The sequence below is a fragment of the Mauremys mutica genome, chromosome 12 (assembly GCF_020497125.1).
Source record: "Mauremys mutica isolate MM-2020 ecotype Southern chromosome 12, ASM2049712v1, whole genome shotgun sequence".
NCBI lineage: Eukaryota > Metazoa > Chordata > Testudines > Geoemydidae > Mauremys > Mauremys mutica.
In genome coordinates, this window is record NC_059083.1 from 68,026,500 (window position 1) to 68,054,221 (window position 27,722).

The 27,722-nt window shown below is 44.2% G+C and overlaps 1 protein-coding gene across 4 annotated transcripts in view; it reads right to left on the bottom strand.

Moving 5' to 3' along the window:
• Nucleotides 1-633: 633 nt before the first annotated feature.
• Nucleotides 634-27,722, bottom strand: part of LOC123346347 (SAP30 binding protein) — a 56,300-nt gene continuing 29,211 nt past the window's right edge. For all 4 annotated transcript variants that reach the window (XM_044983690.1, XM_044983688.1, XM_044983689.1 and 1 more), the window contains 8 exons: nucleotides 21,051-21,093; nucleotides 12,091-12,179; nucleotides 6,845-6,936; nucleotides 6,283-6,343; nucleotides 4,890-4,941; nucleotides 3,905-3,963; nucleotides 2,449-2,533; nucleotides 634-1,237 (listed from right to left, as the gene is read on the bottom strand). In XM_044983690.1, the coding sequence (XP_044839625.1) occupies nucleotides 1,056-1,237; nucleotides 2,449-2,533; nucleotides 3,905-3,963; nucleotides 4,890-4,941; nucleotides 6,283-6,343; nucleotides 6,845-6,936; nucleotides 12,091-12,179; nucleotides 21,051-21,093 (663 nt within the window). In that variant the 3' untranslated portion in view covers nucleotides 634-1,055. The remainder of the gene's footprint in view (nucleotides 1,238-2,448; nucleotides 2,534-3,904; nucleotides 3,964-4,889; nucleotides 4,942-6,282; nucleotides 6,344-6,844; nucleotides 6,937-12,090; nucleotides 12,180-21,050; nucleotides 21,094-27,722) is intronic.

Genomic DNA, 27,722 nt, shown 5'->3' on the forward strand with positions numbered 1-27,722 from the left:
TTTCCATTTTTATAATGAAGAATTTTTAGTAACATAGATAGGAAGCACCTCCGCCACTCCCCAAAAAGTAAAATTTAAGTTGACAGTATCTTTTTCACTACAGTGGAACAAACAGTACTGCTGTGTGTGTTTCACAGTATAAGTCACTACATTATAAATAGACAACATGGGCTTCTACATTAGGAACACTTTCCTCTGGCGATCTGGTATCTGATCTTACTCCATGGAGACAAAATCTCTCTCGGCAGCTCTCTCCAAATGCATGCTCTGATTTCACAAATGTGACACCTACAGTCCAGGTTCTGCACAGGGGGTCTCCATCTCTGTAAGAGGCTAGCAAAACTTGACTATTTCACTATTTTATATCGAAAAATTTCAATGCTTTTAACACCTGATTACCGAAATAAAAGCTACATGGATAGGCACATAGGTTACAGATGTGAATAGCAATTGTATGAATGTAGACTCATTTCTTTGCATGTAGATTATACACTCACATCTCAGCTATGCTTACAAGCAAGGATGCTGATCAGCCTTGTGCACATTAATTCCCTTGAGGCAGAGCGTATATGTGTGGGGGAGACCAAGTCATAGGGCAACAACCTTTAAAGCGTGGCCTGAGATGCAAGAGAATGACCGACATTTTCCCATTTATTTTTAAAATTCAGATATCCAGTAGGGATAAGACTCTCCAAGCCATAAAAGTAATAACACCACAGCACTTAAATGAACTAACAAACATTTACAAGCTGACACATTGCACACCACTGGCCTTCAGCACACTATAGAGCGACTGGTCATTCCAGCAGTGACACGGGATAGAGAAACTCCTTTCTATGAAGGTCAGTCCTGTGTGCACACACCTGATGTTCCTGCTTCCCCCACTTCCCTTAATGGGGTTGGGGGGCTGAGGGGGGGGCCATGTTGGGTCTGTTTTCAAGTCTTGCCATTTTGTACTGAGCAAATAAGAGTGACCCTCTCCTCTTCCCCTTCAAAGGGTGGTGCCTTCAATGAGAATTCAGTCTGGAAGCCCAGGTCAAGTCTCAATGCACTTGTCACTGCTTTGCTTTTTTCACTATGGTGCCAACAGCAGAGATAACTGTGGTTTTGGAGCCGCTTGCGCTGGTGGTTACTGTGACAACAGCTGGCAATGTTGCAGTGGTGGTGAGGATGGTGGGCTGAGCTATTGTTGTTACCGGGATGGCAGAGTCCCACTTACTTTTTCTCTTTTGAGCATCTGATTTGGAAAAACCAAGAGAGACTAGTATTAACATTAACAGCCATTGATCTTAACGGATCCCTCTCCTTCTCAACCCTCCAAGTGCCATTGCCTGAGTGGACAGCATCTCCTCACCCCTCTATGAGGCAAGTGGAACTTGGTCAGGAAGTGTTGAGCATAAACCTAATGGAACTTTGAACCCCCAAAGGCAAACTGAAGAATCTGCACTGTTTATGCCCCTGAACTCTTAGAAAAGTGACATGAGATTCACACTCTCCCCCAACACCAAAGTAGGTTTGGTTTGGACAGAAAACATGGATCTCCCCATTCCAATAGCACAGGGGTTCTCAAACTGAGGATTGGGACCCCTCAGGGGGTCATGAGGTTATTACATGGGGGTCACGAGCTGTCAGCCTCCACCCCAAACCCCGCTTTGCCTCCAGCATTTATAATGGTGTTAAATATATAAAAAAGCATTTTTAATTTATTAACGGGGGGTCGCAATCAGAGGCTTGCTATGTGAAAGGGGTCACCAGTACAAAAGTTGGAGAACCACTGCATTAGCATGAGGTATAGCACTAACTGTTAAGAGCCATTATCCAAATTAAAACATCAAGTTGTTCATCTACTCTTTTCCCAACCCTCTCCTCAGGCTCTGGGGAAAGACCTGTTCAAGAGACACTCATCAACATACAGCAACAAATTCCATTAACCTTGGCACAAAGAAATCCTTTCCTCCCCAAAGCTCACTGCCAACCTTCCTACCAGGAAAACAGGCCAGCAACCCCCAATCCCAGATAACTAATACTGGGAACACCAAGGGTACCAACTCCTGGCAATCTGCCTTCTTTGGGCTCCTCTACGTTACCGCTTAGGTCAACATAACTTGCGTAACTCAGGCACCCTGCCCCCCCGAGCGATGCAAGTTACATCAACATAAGCACTGTCCACACTGGTGCTATGTCAGCAGGAGACACTCTCCTGCTGACACAGGTTCCACCTGTGGAGGTGGAGTAATTATGCTGAGGTAAGAGTGCTCTCCCGTTGACAGAGCTTGTCTTCACCAGATGTGTTACAGTGGTGCCGCTGCGCTGATGTTGCACGGTAGCGTAGACTTGTCTTGTGTCAAGGGGATGGAGAAGAAAGGGAACTTCTAGGGTTTCTGGGTAGCATGAGAGGCAATTCCCACAATTGCGATGCAATTTAAGTTTGTCATCACATGTATTTACCTCCAACGGCAGTGCTGACTGTTGTGGTTGTGGTGGATGAAGCATTTGTTGTTGTGCCCTTCTTAGTGCCAGTCACAAACTCAATCTAGAAAGGAAGAAGAGGGGAGGAAAAGAAGAACAGATGTTAATATCTTGGTCTTCTTCCCTCACTGTAAAGTTATTCTTTAGATCCAGAATGTAGCAAGGTATAAAAAAGAGACAATATAGGTGAGGTATTTTTTTTTATTGAACCAACTTCTGTAATGAAAAAGTTATTACCTCACCTACTTTGGTCTCATACATCTTGGGACCAAGAATGCTACCCCACCTGAGCAAACAAAGTATAAAAACATTTATTGGGCCATTCCACTTATCATTGGTATGTTGGGGAGAGAAATACCAAGTACTCCAAAATGTATCAGTTATAACCATTATGAAGATGTGTAAATATGAAGATTCTCCATGTGTAGACAGATCAGAAAGTTTGGTACCATCCTTAATGGACAGATCAGGACTAGAATCCTGGTCTGTACAGACACATTCTTACAAATCATTTCTTCAATGAGAAAACAAGATAGAAAAATAAAAGCTGTCCTAGAATGCAAGTCCCCGCACGCATGGTTTACAGAGACTGAACCACAGAAGGAAACCTAGCAACAAGAGCCACAACAGCCTGCAATTACATACCTATAAGTCTACAGCCATGGGAGAGGAAGGGGGATAGTCACAGGTGACTATATTGTTGTGCATAAAGCAAAACAAGAGGCAAACAAAGAGATGGCTATAAAAAAAGTTTGCTGCAAAAAATGTACTTGTTGCCAAAAAAAGCATTCTACAAATCCGAAGTGAGATCTTGTTAATTAACTATTTGGATATGATTTCTGAATGCCAGCCCCTAATCCAAGTGCCTCACCATTTGGTGGGAGTGTGGGTGATGAAGTCCTCCAGAGCTATATAGTGTTTTAAATGCATTGACTCAATTTCCTAACACGCAGACATTTTCAGGTATCGGGGGGTTGATATGGGTCTAGATACAGTCAAAGTGGTAATAAGAGAAAACAAAAACCAGGCCTGAGTTCAGTGTGATTTGCTGGGGGAATTAAGCTACATTAGGCTGCGTGACTAGAGGCATAGTGTGAAAGACTAAGTACATAGTAGTTATTCACAGAGTATTGATGATCTTGTATTTGGAATACTGGGTGCAGTTATGCATGCTCTGATTTAAGAACATTGACAAAATTGGATGGGACTCAAGTAGCAAAGGCAATTGGGCCTGGAGAGAAACTGACCTACAAGGAAAGGCCAAAAACCTAAATCTGTACAGTCTGGCAAAGAAATGAATAAGGGGAAGATGCCAGAACCGTCTAAAAATACCTAATAGTCAATACAAGGGGTAGTACATGGAGGAACATGAAGCAGTGGAATGAATAAAGGCTGGGAGATTGATCTCTAAATTCCATAATTCTTGATTTATTACCTTTGTGCGCTCCTTCTTGGCCTTTTCCAGTTTGTCCATTTCAATCTTCTGTGCTTTGGCTAAAAAAGGTTGATACAAGAAGTCATAAAAAGCAGGAGATTCAGCAAAAGGAGTAATTCATCTCTACAACAGTCCCCGTCTCCTCCCCCACAATCAATGGGCAAGGTCCCACATTCAGAAAACTACAGAATCAGCTATGGAATAAAAAATGTACTATCAAGGCAACATTCCACTTATAATTTCTTCAGCCTCTTTACTGCAACCAGAGCCTGCTTGTATCTCAGACCAACAATTTTAAGGGAGGGACTTTCCAAACTAATGGAAACTCAGGAAGTTCTAGGTCTGTACCAGGGCCGCCCAGAGGATTCAGGGGGCCTGGGATCTTCGGCAGCAGGGGGCCCCCGCTTCGGCGGTAATTCAGTGACAGGGGGTCCTTCTGCTCCGGGACCCGCCGCTGAAGTGCCCCAAAGACCCACGGCGGGTGTCCCCCGCCGCCAAATTGCCACCGAAGACCCGGCACTTCGGCGGCGGGTCCTGGAACAGAAGGACCCCCTGCTGTGGGTCTTCAGGGCACTTTGGCATGAGTCCCGGAGTGGAAGGGCACCCCCCCGCCGCCAAATTCCCACCGAAGACTCGGAGAGGAAGAAACTCTGGGGCCCCGGGCCCCACGAGAGTTTTCCAGGGCCCCCGGAGTGAGTGAAGGACCCTGCCCGGAGGGCCCCGAAAAACTCTTGTGGGGGCCCCTGCAAGGCCCGGGGCAAATTGCCCCTCTTGCCCCCACCTCTGGGTGGCCCTGGTCTGTACAGCCAAACTGGACTAGCGCCTAACCAGAACGCAGCAGGCATGTTCTGACTTCCCAGTCATTCAAAAGGGTGTTCAGTTAAAATACGGTTGCTAAAGCTCCAGCATGATTCAATAGCACTAATAAAAGGGATAAAAGCTGTAGGAGTGATCAGAAAGAACGTAAAGATATCCTTAAGATTACCTAGCGCCTCATAGTAGGAGTCCTCAGACCACCCATGAGGGTCAAACATGTCCTGAAAGAGAAAAGGTTTAACATTATTTCAGGAACTTGTTTGAACAGTAAGATATACAAAACACTTCAACATTTCACTCAGCATCAAACATGTACTTCTATTAAAGTACCGCAAGGAAGAGAAGGAAATATTCACTACAGCTCTAAATGCCCCTCTCCCGTATCCCAGTCAAACATACAAGGTTCATATGCATTGTAGTTATAGTTGCATTGGTCCGAGAATATCAGAGAGACAAGATGGGTGGGGTAATATCTTTTATTGGACCAACAGAAGTTAGGCCAATAAAAGATATTACATAAGCTAAGAATCAATAAATCTCTTATGCAGATGTCATAAAACTGTGGGGCACGCCCCCCACAGGGACATGGAGGAACATTCAGGGGGGTGCAGCAGGTGCAAGCCAGCCCCCACCGGGGGTGGGGAGGGAGCACCACCCAGCCCCACCCCAGCTCTGCACCTGGCCCAGGGCCCGGCTGCTGTTCCCTACGACGGCCCAGCAGTGGCTTTGCTCCTGGCCTCGCTCATGCCCCCAGCCTTGGCCCCTAGCTGCGGCTCCATTCCTGGCCTGGGGCCGAGAGCAAAGCTGCACCAGGCTGCGGGTCCAGCTGCTGCTCCCCGCCCCACAGCCTGGCTGCAGCTCCTCCATGCCCCCTCTCCCCCCAGTCTTGGCCCCCTTACCTCATTCGCATGACATCCCCCGCCCAAGCCTTAGCCCTGCTCCCAGCCTTGGAGTGAGGTAAGTCAGGTTGTGCTCTTCTAAAGACCACTATTTTTCAGGTGTGAACAGTCAAATATTTTACAAGATGTTGAGGCTGAAGGGACTAACATGAATGGACACCCAACTCCCAGATGCCTAACTGTCTTAGGCTCCTTTTACAGTCTTAGCCTGAAGCTAGATATGTTCCTGGTACCATTTTCCATCTGACAATTCAACAATTTGCATGATTTGTACCGGTTATGCCATTTCAGTGAGTGACAGATGCACTAAATATTTCTCATTGCAAGTAGACACTTGTTTCCCAAATTTGTGCCTCCTGAAAGACTGACACGCCAAAGTAGAATTTTACCTACACCACTACAAACCCCCAAATTAGCTGTCCCCAACCACAGAATTCAAAGTGTATATCGCAAAGCTACAGCTGCTGGAGTTCACTGTTACACAGAGCACATTTTACTTCAATGCAACTAGAAATCAAACTGCAAACAAATCTCTAGCTAACTATTTCCATCATCAGCCCCGAAGTACGAAGCCCTAAATGACCTGGCTGAGGAAGAGGACAGAACTGATGAGAGCTTCATGTACCCACCCCATCTCCCAGGAAAATCTTTCACGCTTCTTACCTTGGGATAATTCGTACCAAGTTCGTCAATTGCACAAAACTGGATCAGCTTTTCATAGATGCTGAGACAGAAGAACAATTAGTTTATTTCTAGCTTTTCCCTGCCTTTCTTCAAGTTTAAGCTCATAGGGTTTGTTGGTATAAAGAGGCTGGTGCTCCTTTTCAATGGCCCAGGTGCAGAATCAGAGTGCAAAGAGTAACACTCTGAAGACCCATAAACACCACCACAACATGCAAAACATGCCAGAAACCCTGGTTATTCCTCCCCCCAACTAGAGATTCATCTCTAACTCCCAACCCAAAACATACCATCCACGGAATCATACCTAAAGCCCTACACACTTGGTTTTAAAATTAGTGTTTTAGTTGTGGCTACATGGATCTCCAAAGAGTCTCATGCTCACTCATTTGAGATGTTTTTCTAGATCCTCTTTCTGATTTCATGAGCACTAACAGTGTCTAGTGCTTGACATCCCCAATTTCTGATAGGACTCTAATGGCAGGGATGACGAGGCTTGGTATTAGCTTTCATGTGGAGTTGTAACCCCAGAGGGAAAACTCACCTGGGATTACGAAATTCCTTCTTCCTCTGAATGATGTAGTTCATGTCCATGCCCTCTTTCATCTTCCTATCATACAACTTTTGAATCTTATCCTAGATAAAAAGGAAACAATGTAAGAGCCAACACCAAGTAGTAACATACAGATTGTGCATATTGAATATCTCCTAACATGGTTGTCTTATTTCTGCATAGTTAAACCCAAAATGGCCCTCTCCCACCTTAGAACAGTAATTTTTTTTTAGAGGCAGGAAGGCTGAAGCAGGCACATCATCTGGGCTAATCTGCAGTGACATTGATTCTTCTCAGACTCACAATCAAAGATCACTCTCCCCGCCCTGCATAATCCACTACACAGTGTGGGCTATTAAGCTCTTAAAGGAGCAACGGCTCCCTGCTTTGTAGGTTCACTTAAGTCTCCCTGCAGCAGCAATGGTAGAAAGAGTTAAACAAAGCAAAGCAAATTAAAACCCCATCCCGCTTGTTTCAGCTCCCAAGGGAAAGAGATGGATTAGTTCAGTGGCTTTTAAACTGTGGTCCGGGGACCCCAGAATACATCTAAGATTTCCAAAGGGGTCTGCATCTCCATTTGAAATTTTTTAGGGGTCTTCAAATGAAAAAAAGGTTGAAAACCACTGGATTAGTTCCATGAAAAGGTTTGGTTTCACACTGTTTACGTTATGTTCAACATGCCAGCAACACACTTGGAAAGAGGGGGAAACAAGGGGGGGGAGGGAAGAGGGATGTTCTTCAGAGGAAAACAATCCCCTACCCTCGCAGTCTTAACACTTTCAATTGAGTGTAAAAAAACAAAACACCCCCCAAAATCAAAGCATTTGCCACCACACTATAAACGGGGGGGGGGGGGGGGGGGGGGGAGGGGGGGGGGGGGAAGCAAAGAGATGACATGTATCTGGGTGGATGATCTTGAGAAGTACAAAGCTTGATGAAGAGCTTTTAAAGCAGCCAGTGGCTTGACATGAGCAGGGCATTAGTGATGCAACTAATGGATTAAGTTCTGTCCAACAACAGTTCAGCCCCTTAAATACGACTTGAATGGTCCCTTATGATTATGTCCAACCTTGGAGATGATTAAAGGAACATCCCACCTCCTATGCTAACAGTGAAGCATTAAAGCCACTATCCCGGCCTGGAAGAGACTGGGGTGGGGGCAGGGCCAGGTTTCCAATTAGGCACAGTAGGCACGTGCCTAGGGGTGCTGGCATTCTAGGCATGCCTTCCCTCTCTAAAAAACTGTGCACACCATGAATATCAGCTGCAGATAGGGGGGGTGCTGAAGATGCTGTGCCTAGGGGCACATAATGTGTAAATGCGGCCCTGGGTGGGGGAGGCACAAAAAGTGAAAGATCCCTTTCACTTCACATGTCCTTAAAGTCTTTCCTCTTCTGAGCAGGACTGCTCACCAAGTCAGACTTATGAGGCTTTAGATTAACAGTGCAACTGAGATTCAGCGTCCACACAAAAATTTCTCCACTAAGTTACTGAGACGATTGGTGACATCCCAGAAGGCTGATTTGGGAAAAAGCAGCCAGCATCAATGCTCCTCTCTGAGAGCCCCTAAAGTATAGATCCCATGAGAGTACTGGGGGAAGGGGGGAATTGAAGTCCGGGGCAGTAAGATGTATGCCAACAGCTCAAACTGGGTAACCAGCATTCGTACTGAACAGTGCAATTCAAGTGTTTAATTCTCTCATCTATTCTCAAAAATCTCAAATGTGCAACCGGTGAGAACGGACGCTGGGCTACCCCAAGAAAAGGACACGGCTCACTGCCAGATCTGGGTAGCATAAGGGAAGGGGAGCAGAGTTTTGCTGGAAAACTAACTTAGATGCTCTGTGCAAACAATGTTATCTGCAGGCATTGTTGATGCTGTCCCCTGTCAGTGCCCTGCTCTTGGTAACTACCCACTTGTGAATGTCTTTGGGCATAGGTGGCTGGTTAGGTGAAAGTGACCTCTCCTTGGAGGTCCTGCAGCTGCACAATGCAGGGAGTATTCCAGTGAAACTTGAACTGCTGGGAAAGGCAACTTAAAGAGATTCAGAAGGTCAGAAATACTGGATATAATTACCTTTCAAAAGGAAGGCCTTAAAGAAAACTGCATGTGTTTTGCTCAGCAGGGCAGCATAAAAAAGTTTGAAATGCACTCCCTACTCCAGTGATTTCAGGCAGAGTGTCTGACATGGAGCACAGAAAGCAGAAGAGGGAAGATGCACTTTCAACCCTGAATAACTCGGGAAATGTAGTTATTTAGTAGGTTTTAAACTACAATCGGTATTTGAATCTTGCATGAAAGGAAGCCGTCCTGCTGCTAAGCAAGGTAGTTTGTGACACTAGCACTATGGAAAAAACTTACTTATAAAGTTAAACTATTTTACAGGAAGTGAAATTCCAGAGAATTTACAATAGAAAATTAAGATCTTGTGGCTGAAACCCAAAATTTGGAGGCAGGAGATGCAGATTCATATTCCCTGCTCTACCACTGACCTCCTGTGTGACCTTGGGCAAGTCTCTCAACCTCTCAGGTCTCAGTTTCCCTTTGTGTAAAATGGGGATAATATGTCCCCAACTCAAGGAGGCCCCTTCTAGCCCTGCATTTCTGTGATTCTATGTGTAGGAAATTTCACTACAGTTTACACAAAAGTAGCAAGATCCTTGGATGAAAGGTCAAGTATCATCAGGTATAAAATTGCTATTTCCTCAATTAAAGTTAATCTTTTAGGCTAAGCCACACAATTACCCTATTAAAGCAGCAAAGAATCCTGTGGCACCTTATAGACTAACAGACGTTTTGCAGCATGAGCTTTCGTGGGTGAATACCCACTTCTTCGGATGCAAGCAGTTACCCTATTAACATGTCCAAAGGAGGCACCACAAGTTTTGAGAGAACAGTTGCAACAATCACTGAAAATTCAGCCTCTAAATCTGAAGCGTTGATAGCACCACCAAGAGGGAGTCCTCATATTTAGAATATGGAACATCCACAAAGCAAAGAACTAGTGGATCACCTTGAAAGTAGGAAAGAATTTCCTCTTTGCATAGAGCTTTTCAAGATACAGCATATTAGAGAGATAAACTGACCAAGGGAAGGTAGAGATACCAATGGAATAAAGGACAGTTTATTTCCAAATCTCCAAAGTTATGTCAGGCCCCCCTACAGAACTGAAAAATGTTTTAGTTGTGCAATTTGCAAAAGGCAGTTTGCTCTGCTTGCAAAACTGGAGCGAGTCTCCATTCTTTAAGGTGGTTTGGGGTAGACATATTCCACACAGGGTGGAGACAGCTGAGAAAGGAAATGGTTCAGTCTTAATTTATCAGGTCTTCGCACCAGCTTACTGCATTCCTCAGACCTATGCACTCTTACTCATTCACTGATGTCACACCATTAAAATCTCTTGCAGTACAAAAGAGAACAAATAATGGGTGTGTCAGGTACACCACACAAAGAGGATGAATTCTGTACTGTGATTCAAAACGACTTACTAACCATTACAGGGTTGTAACTCACCTTTTGGACGTCTCCATACAACAGTTCTTCACCACTGTGCCATCTCAAATTGTCCACCACTATTAAACCTACTAGCAGTTGGCAGGAAACAGCAGCCCCACACAGCCTTCATTTACCTTCCCCAATCTATGTCATGCAAGAATGGGGACCACTATTAAGTAATATTTGAGGTCTTTTTCCACCTGTTTCAGGGAATAACAGTTTTGATACACAAAGGGGCTGCTACGCCTTTCTATGGACAGCTCTCCCAGATACACATACGAGTAGAGGCTTGGAAAGATGAGATTTATCAGTAAATGGTGATAAACAGATTTCACCACACTCACAAACGGATGAAAAATATACTTCCAAAGATAATCAACAATTTACAAATAGGCAAAGAAAGAAAAATGCTGCTTGCTTGAGAACTTCAGAGTTTGATTTAAGGCTATTTACTTTGTATATTCTGACATGATGTTGATAATTTGTGTTCTAATGGTTAAAGCTTTAACTTTTTGTATCTCAAAGTCTATTATAATTAAATACTGTCTGACCCCACCTCCAATTTCCCACAACTGTGAAACTTTAAAAATAGATAAAAATAGAATAAATGCTTAAAAATGTCAAAGTTTATCTGTCAAAATTATATTTTAAAAAAATCAAATTCTGCTATGCCTACATATGCAATAAACCCACTATCAGTAGTGAATTCTGTTCCTTTGGCATGGAGTTAAGTTGATGACAGCACCTCACCTACTAATACCATAAAAGATTGCATTAGCATCAGATGCAAACATAAGCCACTCTTCATCACAAGGTAGCATTGGCAGCAATTATACAATTGCATGCATTTTCCTGTCTCCCCACTAAATCCAGCTCCATATCTGCCTCAGAAAGGAAAACAAGCTGGGTGAGGAAATATCTTTTTATTGGACCAACTTCTGTGTGGCTCGGACTCTCTCGCCAACAGAGCTCTTCTTCAGATCTAGGAAAGGTGTCACAGCAAAACACAGGAGGGTCCCAGAGCCTGGGTTCCAGCTCAAGCCCAAATGTCTACACTGCAATTAAACAGCCCTGTAGCCTGAGCCCATGTCGGCTGACACAAGCCATTAGTGGGTGTTGCAACTGCAGTGTACACATACCCTTAGAGTTAAAGAACCCTGTGGAAATATATTACAGTTAGATGGGAGAGCTCTTACCAAGTCTGGAACCCAACCAAAAATGGTAGTTTCTTGATTTAGAAGAGAACCCACCACTTCTGAATTTCAGCACAGTACTAGCCAAGACAAGATCTGGGCTGCGGTATGCATTCCCACACTATCCATTTATTATTCCTGGGTAGTTCTGGAAGCAGGGCAAGAGTTACGTAGAGATTTTTTTGTTTGCATAGTACATTTCTCCACCTAGTTAGAAATGGGGAGTTAATTCCGTTTCTTTGAAAAGGCTTAAAAGCAGCTAAGGTGATAAATGCAGTTCTTTTCTATTCAATGAATGTGTCATTTTGCCCAGTGTTGGGTGAAAGATCTTGCTGTAGTGCTCACACTGAAGTGCGGTAAGCACGTGGGAGAACCTTTACACTGCATTTGACTTGCATGAGATTGAGAAAAAAATCTCAGATGGTTTTGATTCTGTGGGAATCTCTTTTGCTGCATTTTACCAGCTCTTAGGATGTTTGGTCAACTGGTTAACTGAAATTTCAGACAAATCCAGAGAGACGGAAAACTGGAAGAGGGTTTGTACCTACCTGTAAGTGGTTTGAACACCTGCCTGGGGGTTCTGCAGGGATTTTGATCTCATCTGGAGACATATTTCTTACTCGCTCTGAGAAGGAAGCTGCAATGAAAGATCAGGACATGAGATCCGGCACCACTGCAAGCAGTTTTAAGCCGACACAAGTCATGAAAACTCATTTTACACCCTCACTGGCACTATTCTGTCATTTTGAGGATTCAGGATTGGCAAAATGGGGAGAAAGCTGCAAATCAGCACCCAAGGAAATTTGGCAATTTTGTGCAAGCGGCTCGAGACTAGGAGTTTTGCAGAATGAAGGCTGAAGAGCATTGTCAGAAGTGTGCATAGGAAGCTCATGGCCAGTGCTTAATCCTTCACTTTCATGAACACAAGAATTCATTTAGTTGCATTGTGAAAGGCTGGTGATCTTCCAATTTTACCTACTGCCCCTTCTATTCCAAAGTGGCTAGCAGTTGGCTTTTTTGGGGGGGGGGGGGGGGGTTTAAATCAGACAGAAATGGCTCTGTAAGTACAGGAACAAAAGCTGTTCAAAAGGCATTATTCTATCCCAGCACTGTATACTATCCTATGCACTGTGCTTCACTTCCGCACCAAACTGTGCACACCAATTACTTTGCAGTCTTGCTCTGAAAGATTCAGATAACGTGCTGTCCGTAGCCAGAGTCTTCCCCCTGCCCTTCAGAATATAGTCCCACAAAGAGTGTCATATACTGTGAAAGTGAAGAACCAAAAGGAAGAAAAACCTAAACTAGTCCAGATTATGGTCTGTTAGTTTTGGAAGAGATCAAATTTGGACTCTGCTTATTTCAGGACAGCATGTTTACATCGAAATGATGCAGGCTGAAAACAGGCACACATCTCCAACAGTTGCCAGGAGTTACCACTCACAGCTTCCATCTTCAGCTTAAAGTTAACATTTTCTTAACAGATGCTTTGATTTCTACTTATGGGGTCAGATTATTACTATAAAGGGCAAATCATTCAGTGAGACTGATGACAGAGCAGTACAGGTTTGACACGTTGTTCCACAGCTAATTTTAATGCTGGTGACCATCAGTGCAGTATATCTGTGCGCTTTACAAATTTGAAACCTCAGGAAGCCAGAACACCAGGCTCCCATGTGAGCTGCAGCTCTACCTCTCAGCTAGGAAATCAGGATTGAATCAGTTGGGAATGCCTGGACAAAGAGGCATCTCATAGCAGATGTGGACAGGTTTGCACTTAATCTTGTTTCCACAGGGAACAGATTCCAGAGTCATGGACTGCCTAATGAAAGCACTTTCCGCCAGGACCCACAAGTTATGTCACCCTTGAGACATTCACATTTGTGATTCCACAGCGACAAGAAAGAGTTGATTAAACTGCAGCTCCAGAATGTCCAAGTTAAACCCTCTTTGATTAAAGCTCAGAAGGGCCCCCCAAGGACAGACAGTATAGAATCTACATCAGAAGACAAGATGGCATGGTAACACATAGCTAAGTCTGGCAGATAATAAGCATTACACTTCTTCAATGTTAACAGCTTTTTTTTCTTTTACATGAATGTAAAGTAACAGCAGCAGCAGCAGAGGATGCAGATCTGGCAGGCAACCACTCGTTCTGCTTGATCAGGATGTTATTGAGAGTTAAATTCTTCAGCAATTGCAAGTAAACAAAAAAAGTGTCCTTTGGCATTTACAAAGAGCATGCACGCCTCTGTGGAGAAGGGAAAGCTTGCCAAAGTCCCTACAGAAAAGCAGTCACTTTGAGACTCCTGGACAACAAGGCCACATTTGTTATAGGTTACAGTGGCTGATGGCATGGGGGATGTCTTTAAATTAAATTAGCATTTCAGAAGTACGGGAAGATACGAGTGAGTGCACAGAAATGTTAAGTGACAAAAGGGAGACGACATACTCCAGAAAAGGTAAAACAAATTATTGGGATTATAAATGCATTCACATTATTAGCTGAAAGATTACAAGAGCAAGGAGGTTACCCAACCCAACCCAAACTACATAGTGCAAAGGAGCCAAATTAAATCCAGGTATAGCCCTTCCAAATTCAAGATCCATGTCTTCCATGGCTCCTCTGCAGATGGTTAGAGGATCCCTTAAGTGAAATAAAAGGATATTCGAAAGTAAGAAATAGTCCTTTCACAGAAAGGGAGTTTTTGACCAAAAAAGTCAGCCAGGATTTGAATGCAGGAACCCTATACTAACCCAGCATATCATTCAAATTAGCCTGTAAAAGGAGATGGGTGATAATCAGTTAAAAAAAAACTTTTCTGGATAGGGATAAGGGGGAAAGAACATGCTGGGCTCATGTTGGGAAAAAGAGGCATATACTGAACCATGCTCTTCCAGTTTTTACCTCCCTCATTTGCTGGTCTGCGTCTGAGGCATATGGGAGTGCTCAGTTATTGGCACTACCCTGATGTACAGTCCAACCTCTCCTTGGTGTCTGGCTATGTCTCTACTGAACAGTTAACCCCCTACCATCCACACAGAAAAACCTAACTGGGTTTGGAGGGGCTTTAAGCCGTATTGCATTACCCAGCTGGGGGTATGGGCAGAGGTGCTTTAACCCCATGCTACCTTACCCATGCCCCCAACTGGGTGAGAGCCCAGGCTGCGCTTTAATCTAACTGAAGTCTGCCCACTTTGCAGTGAGGACAGGCAAAAACTGCACAAACACTCAATTGCAAAAAGTCCTCCAATTCCCTTCCCACACTTCCCCCTCAAAAGAACAAACTCTCATACAATTGACACAAATGACTGGGAATGCATCCTAGAGCAACCCAGCACAAAAAACCTGGGATATGCCCCAGACACACAGGCAAGTGCAGAAACAATGAAGACATGGTAATTCAGGTAGGACTTTGCAGTGGGGATGCTCACACCCAGTCTAGGCTAACCCAGATGCTCAGACCTGGGAGCCAGTCACCTGGGGTTAGAGCTGAGTGAATAATTTCCACTAAACTGAAAAATCCTTTCATGCCAGAAGGTCAGGCACATGACTGAATATTGTATCCAGAGAAAAATCTTTGGAGGAAGGGGTGTCAGGGTTGTTTGGTTTTGTTTTCCCAAAGATGTGCCTTATTATGAATGGAGAAGAGTTTTCAGTTATTTATCCTAGTCTACATTAAGGGCTAGGTATGGCAAAGAGGAGCCTACATTCATACTTTTGAGGTACTACAACCTTCTCTCTCTCTCTCTCTCTCAGTGCATACCAAATTTACCTTAAGATTCCAGAGCTCTCTTTTCCATTAATTTTTTCCTATTTTGTAGTGCCTTTAGGTAAACAATGCAGAGAGCTTTTAAGTGGCAATTTAAGAGCTCTGCTCTCTACATCTCTTTCCATGTATGCAGGTGTGAATGTATTCAATCAGGGGTGGCCAAACCACATGGGGCTTTTTCCACAGTTAAAGTGCGGCTTGAGGAGACACCTCCACCATTCCCCACCTACCTGATTTGGGGGGAGGGATGCTTGGCACCTCTGCCTTGCAGCAGGGTGGTAGGACAGGGGCTTCTGCCCAGCGTGGGGGGGGGGGCCTCCCCATCAGGGCTTCAAGCAGGAGTGGAGCACCCATAGGTGCCTTCCACGGGGCAGAGGCTGCGAACCCTGGCAGGTGTGCCCCAGATCTTGAACTTCTGAAGATTGTTGTATGCAGCTCAGAGGGTCAGTAAGTTTGGCCATCTCTGTACTAGATAGCGATGCCATGGTGTGTCCTCACAGGATATGTCCAGTTGCTCTGTGCATCTTGTTATTTCTGCAAGATCAAAGCTTTGCTTTTTATGCCAATCAGAGGTAGCGACAGTGGGTGTGGCTTCTGATTGATCCTGCAATTCGCTCGCTTCCGGCCTAAAGAATCTCAGGAAGTCAGGTGGCTGGCAAGCGTCACCATTTCAGGAACACCCAAGTTCTGGCTTGTAATAAGTAACTATTCATACCTGGCAGCTATAGATCTGATTGGGATGAGAAAACTTGCAAAGGACAGGTCGTAAGACAGACTTGCATGAATCAGCTGGTGGTTGAAACAACAAGGAGTCCGGTGGCACCTTAAAGACTAAATAGATTTATTTGGGCATAAGCTTTCATGGGTAAAAAAAAAACACACTTCTTCAGATGCATGGAGTGAAAATTACAGATGGAGGCACTGTATTACTGACACATGAAGAGAAGGGAGTTACCTCTTGGTTGAAGTATATTTGGGAGCATGTCCCAAGGATACCGCTAGATCAGCAAGCGAAGGCATCCTCTTCCAAAGAGTGCAAAGATGGCCAATTTGCTAGGCCTGTGGGTTTGCTTTCATCAACTGACAGTGTAGTTTAAGAATTCAACTGCATTTAATTAATTTGTGTAATTTTATAGCCACTTTTTGGACAGCCATTGCATTCACTCCAGGAAGGGTGAGAGAGGCCCACCTGCATTTAAGCCTGCATTTTGGTAAGAAGCCACAGGTCCATTAAACCATCAGGATGTGCTTGGGAAAGGTTCAGAGCACCAGAAGTCAATGAATACTTGCTTGCCAGAGTTCTTGACCAGACAGAGCATCAAATCAAAGCCTGCTATCTTTAGCCTGCTTCAGCTCCAGATGGGTAGTTTTTCTGGCCAATACACCAGGCAAAACAAGCTGCACAACAAAAGAAGTGGAGGAAAGTAGAAAAGGTGACAAAAATGTAGATGCCAAAGAGGAAACTGTATAGCGGTCAGTTACTTCCAGTTCAAGTGAATGTAGGGTGATCAGATGAGATGAAGAAAATATCGGGATATCTGGTCACCCTAAATGAATGGCCACTCTCAGTTTAAACACTGTGGGTGGGGAGAGAGCGGGAGGAAGAGATGGAAACAGGCAGGAGTTTACTTCTCCTGTATAAATGGTTTAGAGAGACAGGAAAGCATTTGATAGACATTTGCACTTTGTACATGTGCAGCAACTTCCAGACAATCAACACACTGGAACTCTGCAAAAAACACAATGGAAGTTACCAAAGCCTTCCCCTTTAGTCACAGTGAGAACAGCACTACTCTTCAAGCAGTGGATTATGACTGAACAAGTCATAAACCAGTACACCAAGAGATCTGTGTGTGCTGTACTTTAAGCAGCCATGCATTATGGAGAAGGCTAAGATTTCGTCACAGGTATTTTTGGTAAAAGTCATGGACAGGTCACGGGCAATAAATAAAAATTCACGGCCCGTGACCCGCCCATGATTTTTTACCAAAAATACCCGACTAAAACTCTACTTTTGGGGTCCTGCTGCTCAGGTCCCTGCTGGGGGGCCCTGCTCCAGTGCCGGGGGTTGACTGCCTCCCCGGCCGCTGCTCCTGGGGGCCGCTCTCCGGATGGCCTCCAGGTGCCCTGGGACCACCGCTGCTTGGGTGGTCCCTGGAGCCAGCTGCTTGGGACAGCCTGAGCATTTGCCATTGTGGCTGGCTCCAGGACCTGAGGCAGCCCCCCCAGGACTGATGCCCAGATGCTCCCCGGGGCCGCCCCCAGGACTGCTGCTCGGGCAGTCTGCAGGACCAGCTGCCTGTGGCCTCTCCAGTAGCGGCCGGCCGTGGATCAATCCAGCAGCATCCAGTGTGGCTGGCTGCAGGGCCAGGGCCAGCCGCACAGAAGTCACGGAGGTCACAAAATAATGGAATCCATGACTTCTGCGACCGCCATGAAAAAAAAAATTAATTATGGATAGTGTGGCACCAGCTGACAGTATCTCTATATGTGAGAAGGCCCAAGATCTGTGAAGCACTGGCAAATGGAGAAGTGACATGCAATAAAGCCCAGACAAACCCAAATGGAGCATGGTCTGCATTCTCTTCCATCCAAAACAAATTTGCTTCCTAATACATTACTGGAAGTGTGGGTTTCCACAATTTCCTGGCAGCAAAAAGTAGAATCCCAGGGAAGAATATGAGGCATTAACATGCCACTGAGTCATCCATCTTTGAAAGGCCACTGTTAACCAACCGTTCTTTGTGGGCTGGAGAATGCAGAGGAAGACCAGCATATATTGGCCATACTTTCTGATATTTATATATTTTAATTTTGTTAAAATATCCAGAGCACTAGATGCTTCCTTTTGTATGGGCTGAAAAGAAATTCTCTCCTTGCACAGCCTTATTCGCAGCTAAAGAATCAATATATTGCTGCCCATGGCTACTGCAACAGTATGTATTTCAGAAGGGCTATATGGAGCAACAGCAAATGGAGATGCAGCCATCAGCATTACAACTGCTCCCATTTTTCATGCAGCTAGCAGTTCTTCTGACTGGCAAAGTGCTTTAATGAACAATCCCTTCAGAAGAACAATGTGTGGAACTTTATGTATATTGTACTCCCTGAGCTCTTTCCCTTTAATGTCTGGCACAGTTATTGCTATAAAAAAAATGGTATTTCAAACTTTAGGGGGAAGGATAAATTAAATAGTTATGAAACAGCTTCTATGGAAGATTTTCAACATACTGGTCCTGCAGATAGACTTTAGATGCTCCTTTTCAGCTGAAAGGATTTGGGATATTTGATCCAGCCTCCAATTGTAAACCTTCAAGGGGCACTTTGCTGCAATACTAAAAACAGTCTCTGCAGTGGAAAAGAGTATCGTAGCACTCCTTTATCAGGCTGACAAAAGGTTCAGTCTGATTGAAGATAGTTACACAGAACCCTGCATGGCGCACACTGACCCTAGGTAACCCAGCACCACAGTTTAGCTGTAGGCAGCTTGCCCTTTGCATGCTTCTGTTGGGAAAGGAGGTTAATGCAGATCTCATGTCTCATCTCTTAACATGTCTCCAACCCACCTTAACCATGAACAAGTTGAGACACCAAGGACTCCGTTGGGTGCTACATACCCAGGTTTCAAACCCTGGCTTTTCACAGAGTGTCATCCAAACTATGGGCTCAAATAGGACAAGGGTGTCAGCCTTGACAGAGATTACTCTCTCGACATGAAATGAGTATTAGGGCCAAAGCAGTCTTTGGATGAAGGGGTGTCAGAGTACTTAAATTTAATGCTTAGACTATGTCTACACTACAGCTTATGTGGGCAAAACCTCTCTGTCATTCAGGGGTGTGAATAAACCGTCTCCCTGAACGACGTAAATTACACCCACACCGGCGCTTACGTAGACTGCGCTATGTCAGCGGGAGACACTCTCCTGCTGATGCATAGTTTATGCTGCTTGCAGGGTACGTATAGACGTGGACTTCCTCAGGCTAGGTCTACCCTACAGACCTTACAGTGGCACACCTGTAAGGTCTCCTGTGTAGCCACTCTACGCCGACGGGAGAAACCTCTCCCATTGGCCTAATTAAACCACCCTAATGAGCAGCGGTAGCTATGTCAGTGGGAGAGTCTATCCCGGAGCTTCTATCCATGACATTTATGTCAGTTTTTTCACACCCCTGACTGACAAAAGTGCTAGTGTAGACATAGGCCTTGTCTACACTACCAAGTTTTGTCGACCAATCAGTGAATATGTACAATACACAAGCACCCTGACGAGAGATGTGTCTTTTTCCTCTAAATTTTTGTCGACAAAGTGCCAGTGTAGACAACACGCTTGATTTCATTGCTTTAATTGGCCTCCAGGTGGTGTCCCACAATGCCCATCGTGACTGCTCAGGTCAGCAGTTTGAACTCCACTGCCCTGCAGCCTGGTAAGCAACCATCCTCCCCTCCCCCTTAGAAGCCCTGGGAATTTTTGTAAAAGCAGCAAAGAGTCTTGTGGCACCTTATAGACTAACAGACGTTTTGGAGCATGAGCTTTCGTGGGTGTCAAGTATCAGAGGGGTAGCCGTGTTAGTCTGGTTCTGTAGAAGCAGCAAAGAATCCTGTGGCACCTTATAGACTAACAGACGTTTTGCAGCATGAGCTTTTTGTGTATTCACCCACGAAAGCTCATGCTGCAAAACGTCTGTTAGTCTATAAGGTGCCACAGGATTCTTTGCTTTCGTGGGTGAATACCCACTTCGTCAGATGCATGTAGTGGAAATTTCCAGGGGCAGGTATATATAAGCAAGCAAGAAGCAGGCTGAATATAACGAGGTTAGTTCAATCAGGGAGGATGAGGCCCTCTTCTAGCAGCTGAGGTGTGAAAACCAAGAGAGGAGAAACTGGTTTTGTAGTTGGCAAGCCATTCACAGTCTTTGTTTAATCCTGATGGTGTCAAATTTGCAGATGAACTGAAGATCAGCAGTTTCTCTCTGAAGTCTGGTCCTGAAGTTTTTTTGCTGCAGGATGGCCACCTTAGGATCTGCTATTGTGTGGCCAGGGAGGTTGAAGTGTTCTCCTACAGGTTTTTGTATATTGCCATTCCTAATATCTGATTTGTGTCCATTTATCCTTTTCCGTAGAGACTGTCCAGTTGTCCTGTAGCCCCACCATCCTGTTGCTCATGATAAAGATGGGAGAATAGATTCTGTATTTAGGTTGGTAAGTTTCCATGCCAGTTTTGCAATGTCGACTTACACTACAGGGCCTAGGGATTCCTGCTTTAGCACAATGGCTACAAAGGGAACCCATATGTTACAATATATCCATGCTTTAAATAGAAAATAAAACTAGCAGTAGTGTTACTGAAAAAGGCCTCCTCAACAATTTCCTTAAGTCTCTCCCTTCCCCCATTATGAGGGTTCTGAAAGAGGTTGCCTAGACAAAATAATTACTGGTTTTCTAGATGAGTTTAAAATGACCTTTGTGTTTTCCCCTATATTTTAGATGCACATAAAAATATTTGCACACATTTTGGGCATGGTTGTCTCCCTTCTGAAGTTCAAGCCAAACAATCATTAGCACAGTAGATGAAGTCACTGAAAATATTCCATTGAGATGAAAATGAGCACAGAGGAGAAGACTTAAAAACTGCATGAACAGAAGGGATCCAAGATTATCTTCATTAGTGGAGAGAGAAGCACAAAGAGATAGTTTGCATGTATATTTTAAAATATATAGCATTATGTGAACTTACCAACTAGCTCCTGGGGATCTCTCTTCTCCAGTTCTGAGAACTCCTGAGGGAGGAAAATAACAATGTTAGCAAGATAGGTCATGCACTAGAGTCATGGGCTACACAAATGTATATATTAGCTCTCAGAACACCTAAATAAAGATTAAAAGGAAGAACGGAATGTAAAATATTAAACATAAGGCAACGCTTGCCCCAAGAATCAGAAATGTAGGACTAGAAGGAATCTCAAGAAGTCATCAAGTCCAGCCTCTTGTGCTGAAGCAGGATCAAGTAAACCTAGACGGTCATCCCTGACAGTGTTTGTCCAACCTGTTCTTACAAACCTCCAATCATAGGGTTTCCACAACCTCCATGGGAAGCGTATTCGAGAATTTAACTAGCCTTATAATCAGAAATTTTTTCCTAATCTAAATCTCCCTTGCTGCTGACCAAGCCCTTTATTCTTGTCTTGCCTTCAGTGGACATGGAGAACAATTGATCACTGTCCTCTTTATAACAACCCTTAACATATTTGAAGACTTATCAGGTCTCCTTCTCAGTCTTTTTTCAAGACTAAAGAGGCCCAGTATTTTTAACCTTTCCTCATAGGTCAGATTTTCTAAAGTTTTTATCATTTTTGTTGTTCTTCTCTGGACTCTCTCCAATCTGTTCACATATTTCTTTAAAAGTGTGATATCCAGAAGTGAACAGGTATTCCATCTGAGGCCTAACCAATGCCAAGAAAGTGGGACAATTACATTCAACACTCCTGCTAATACTAATATCGTTTGTAGGTGTCTTTTTTGCAATTGCATCACATGGTTTACTTATTCAGTATGTGATCCACTATAACCTACAGATCTTTTTCAGCAGAACTACCGACATCACGAGAGCCATCAAACCCCCTTAGAGGATGCTTTCTATTCTTGCAAAGACAATTTCATCTAGGAATTAAGGCTTGATTTTTTTATGAGCACTGAGCATTCTCAGCGCCCAGTAACTTTCAGTGACAGTCGTGGTGCTCAACACACCTGGGGGTGGGAAGGAGGATCAGGTCTTAAGGATTGACCAAACTAGACCAAAAGATCATTGATTCATCGAGACTGCTACTTGACCACTGCCAGTGGATAATACTCAGTGCTTCAGAGGAAGGTTCCCACCACCCCTAAAACATACAATACACTTAGCCAATTGTGCATAGCCAGAGTGTCTTCCTTTTATTAGGGAGCCTTTTTATTCATTCACAACTCAGAATTCAATATTAGAATTCCCTTAAAGGGACATAAATAGAAACAAGATCCCATATAAATTGTTTGGTAGACCTCAATGCTGTCCAAGATGTCAGTGAGATCTCCATGAAAAAGGGGAAAGTAGTCAAATGGAAAAGTGAAATTGCTCGTCTATCAGTCTTTTGACAAGGTTCTCCCAACAGTGTGATCAGCACTACAGAATAGTAATATCCAAACACCAGAGAGACGCAGGCTCAGAAGCAACACCAGTTCATTATCTTTGCTGATAGAGTGCCTCAGGTGCATCGGGTATGAGTGGCTATACTGAAAGCAAGAGTTATTCATAACAGGAAATACTGCTGATTTGAGAGGATTGCGAAGCAGAAGTAGTGCTAAGACCATGGGCCAAACTGTTCTTGGTTACTCTCACGTGAGGTTATTTTGAACCTACATTTACACATATAAGAGCAGAATTTGGCAGTATGGATTTCTACAAGAGAAGGGGATTATGGAAAAAGGTGGTCGAATGTGATTAAAGATTATCCAGGGCCAAGTTTGGAAGCAAGCATCATAACACTTCGAAAGTCCCAGGAAAATGACTAGTTCTTACACAATTCTCCCCAAATGACAAGGGCTCTGAAGCAGCCATGGCAACAGTATTCTAACCACCTCCCTCTTCCCAAAAAAGCCTTTCACGATTCATTGGGCTCTGTGTCCAAAATTCCTCAGCTTCTCAGAACACTGAAGCTATTCATTCAACCTGAAATGAACACAATGCTGCCTCCTTGTTGCTTAGCAACCAAACTTTCACCACTATACTCCATTAAGGAGGGGCTTTTTATGTTGGGTGAGGGGAAGAGAAGGAGAGGTCAGTAAGCTAATTTGGACATTTGCTGTGCCAAATCCAGGCTGGCATTATAAAAATCACTAATTCCCAGGGGTATTCAGTGCCTTCGGGATCAAAAACCCAGCATTCCTTTTGTAGAACTAAATGAAGTGTAGTGATATTTACCGCCTTTCATTAAAAAGCATTGTGGCTGTGAGTACATTCGGGTCATATAAACATAAGGCTGAGGCTGTTTTAAAAAATGAGGTACATGGAGGAACACATGTGCCTGCTAGCCAGCTGGCTAGGAACCAGTCTTGTCCTTTTATGTGGAACTGAAGTGGACTGGACTATTGTGTATTTGATAGTACTGATCTTCCTATACATAGCTAATGTGCCCACACTGTAGTCTCTAGATGCCAGTATCCTACCACCTATTCTCTCAGGCCATTTAAAAGCCTTTTGACAGATAATGATATATTCAAGAGAAAATTAAAAACAGATACTTAAAAGTCTGCAGGAAATTTCCCAGCAAGTAATTTTAAGTATCCACCGAGAGGAGGGACATTATCTTCAGGTTAAAGCACTGGACTAGGACTCAGGTGATGTGGGGGTCTGTTCCTGTACTCCTAACAGTGTGAGACTCTGGGTAAATCACTAACTGTGTGTGCGCCTCAGCAACCCATCTGTAAAATAGGGATAATCCTTCCCTACCTCATAGGATTGCTGTGAGGGCAAATTCATAAAATGTGAAATACTCACATACCAAGAATGACCACAAAAGACTACACTATGAAAAAAGTAAGTTCATACAGTTACAGATATGGAAGAGAATCATTGGGTCCCTCCCCTCCAACCAATGCAGGATTTTTCCCTAGAGTGGCTTAATCAGTCTCCCAGGAGAGACAGTGCTTGAGACATATTACACAGCCTAACAGATCTTACTATACACATAATATCTCTTTTCACCCTGATATCTAGGACACTAAATACACAAATTCAAATCTTAACATCTTTGTGGGGGAAAAACTACTTTTCACTCCACCCATAGGTAGTTATTTGATAGTTCTTTTCTTCTGAGGGGACACTTCTGGGGAAAGAGGACTACTTCAGTAAGTACCTATTGTCCCTAGCCTTTATCTAGAGTTCTGACCTCTCCTTGTTTTTCCAGAAGGAATACCTAGATGACATTAATGAGTAAACGAGAGTGGTACACAGGATGATGGAGGAGATCCCACTGGAATGAATTATACTGCTATGAACATACGGGCTAGTCTACACTTACCAGCCGGGTCGACGCGGTGAGTTCGACTTCTCGGAGTTCGAACTATCGCGTCTAATCTGGACGCGATAGTTTGAACTCCGGAAGCGCCGCGGTCGACTCCGGTACTCCACCACTGCAAAAGGCGGTGGCGGAGTCTATCTTGGAGCCGCGGACTTCGATTCCGCGGCATCTGGACGGGTGAGTAGTTCGAACTAGGGTACTTCGAATTCAGCTACGCTATTCACGTAGCTGAACTTGCGTACCCTAGTTCGACCCCCGCCCTTAGTGTAGACCTGCCCTTAAAGAGGTAACCAAAGGAAATGGTCAGAAATTCAACAGCTTTTAGAAATGCGGTAACTTTCCCAAATAACCAGGCTAAGAAAGCATTCAGAAGGCCACTCACTTATCACAATGGTCCCTTCTGACCTTAAAGTCTATGATTATCATGGTTTTAAGTGAATAATCATGCTAAGAAGGGCATTCACCACATACAGGTAAAGTTACTGAATTTTCAAAACACCATTTGCAGGTCACCTTTAAATCATCTGGAGCAATCACTGCAATGGTAAATCTGAAACAGAGGGCTTGGCTACACTGGAGAGTTGCAGCGTTGGTGGTGGGTTTACAGCGCTGCAACTTAGTCACTGTCCACACTTGCAAGGCACATACAGCGCTGCATCTCCCTGGCTGCACTCCTGCTCTGCCTGGGGTATAAGGATTGCAGCGCTGGTGATGCAGCGCTGCTTCACAAGTGTGGCCACCAAAAGCGCTGTAATTGGCCTCCGAGGTATTCGGAGGTATCCCAGAATGCCTGTTCAGCCACTCTGCTGTTTTGTTGTGAACTCCGGGCTCCCAGAGCTGCTTATCTAAAAAACAAACACAGCTACTGTTTGCTCCAGCAGAGGCAGGCAGGCAGGATTCTTTCGGAATGTTCACAGCTAGTGTTTGCTTGAGGAGAGAAGCAACACGGCGGGGGGTGGGGGTGGGAGGGAGTCCGTTTTGGAGCAGCAGCTTATCTGGTCTGAAGGCTATTTGCATTTAGTGAATAAGAGGGGTGGGGGAAGGGGTCCAAACTTTTAAAATGATTGAAAGTTGGTGCTGTGTATCTTCCAGTCCTTAGAACTTGCAAGGCAGGGAGCTCACACAGTGTCAGCTCCAAAAATCCACTCTCTCTGTCTCCCCCAGGCTCCCTGTCACACTCCACCCCCCCCCCTTTTTGAAAAGCATGTTGCAGCCACTTGAACGCTGGGATAGCTGTCCATAATGCACCACTCCCAACAGCGCTGCAAATGTGGCCACACTGCAGTGCTGGTAGCTGTCAGTGTGGCCACACTCCAGCGTTTTCCCTACACAGCTGTACGAAGACAGCTGTAACTCCCAGCGCTGCACATCTGAGGGCATTGTCTACACTACAAAAATTATGTTGATCTAACTACTTAACATAAGAACAGCCATAGTGGGTTAGACTAATGGTTCATCTAGTCCAGTATCCTGTCTTCCGACAGTGACCAATGCCAGGTGCTTCAGAGGGAATGAACAGAACAGCTAATCATCAAGTGATCCATTCCAAATTCAATAGCTTGTGTGTGTTCACACTTGGCTCCTTGTGTCGGCAGTGCGCATTCTCACTAGGAGCGCTTGTATCAATTGTATTGTCAGTGTGAGGCATTGTAGGATGGCTCCTGCGTTAGCCTAATTACACTGACCGTGACTCTATGCTGCTCAGGGAAGTGGTGTTACTAAATAGGCATAGAGAGGCACTTACACTGACAGGAGCCAAATTTAGGTGAAGACACTTCCACAGCTAGGTCGATGCAAAGCAGCTTATGTTGACCGAACCCTGTAGTTCAGGCCAGGCCTCAGGAAAGAGCAGACAATAGTCTTAACAGTAGTAACTGGATGACTGAAATTCCTCTTGGTAACATTCTTGTTTAAGCATCAAAAATTGATTTTTAAGAAGTGCAACATATCACAAATAAATTAGCTCCGAACAGGATCGGTGTGATTCTATGAAATTCCAAAATCACAAATAAAGTATTGATTTCTGGGAGGTAAATATTTCTTTATCTTGGCTTGCGCTCTACAGTTCCTAGAAGGAAAGAGTCTCTCTCATTTACAACAGTTTATACAAAATGGATCCCTAACACTTGGTAGATATTAAATATATATTTAATATATAAATTATATTAAAGGAGCTATCTGCACAAGACAGGCATGACGCCATCATCTCCAGACTACCCAGAACTGCAGTCACATCAGCAAGTCCAGTCTTCACATCCTCAGGGCACAGCCAAGACATCAGAAACTCTAAACATGCACAATGAAGAAAACAAGTTCTAAGGAATCATAACCACACCCTCTGCCCAGAGGATATGAATTTTGCTTACTGATGAATGAGGTATACCTGCTGTTCCATGATTAATTAAGCTGAAGGCATCTAAACAATCTTTCATTAAGTCCCTCATTTCAAACTTTACAAATGGCTTGCCATGAAAATGAAGGACTGGTTCTTAGCCCCATATGGTACTTTACTCACTCCGAGTGCTGTTCATCTAGTAATCCTCAACATCCTTTGCACCAGGCAAGAAGTATCCCTATGTAGTACATGGGAAAATAGAATTTCAACATCTTGCCCAAGGTCATATAGTAATGACTTGTCTACACATGAAAGTTATTCTGGAATGTCGTAGCTATTCCAGAATAACTCCATGTGGGGACATTTATTACAGAATAAAAGCATCTTTTGCAGACTTATCTTAATCTTCTTCCGAAGTGTGTTAAACGAATTCAGAAAAAGCCACTTTTTCTCCCTTCCAGTATACGAGTTCACACATAGAGCTAACCCAGAATAATTCCATGTGTAGACAAGCCCTAAGGACTTGTCTTCACTACCAGGGAGATCGATGCTGCTGCGATTGATGCAGCGGGAGTTGACTTAATGGGTCTAGTGAAGACCTGCTAAATCGACAGCAGAGTGCTCTCCGGTTGACTCCAGCATACCTGCTCCCTGAGAAGAGTAAGATAAGTCGATAGCGGAGCATTTCCCGTCGACACAGTACAGTGAAGACACCGCGGTAAGTCGACCTAAGCTACATCGACTCCAGTTAAGTTATTCAAGTTATGATCCTCCAGCTACGTAAGTCGCCATACCCCGCTAGCGTAGACAAGGCCTTAGATAATGGCAAAGAGATTAGAACTCAGACTGTCCACATCCACCAGCACCTCCTGGGAGCACAGAACTCCTAACTTCTCAAAAGGTCAACATAGCATTAAGGCCTGGCCTATACTTAAAATATAGGTTGACAAAAAGGTACAAGGCACAGGGGTATGAAAAAATCTACATCTCTGAGCACCATAGCCACTCTGACGTATGC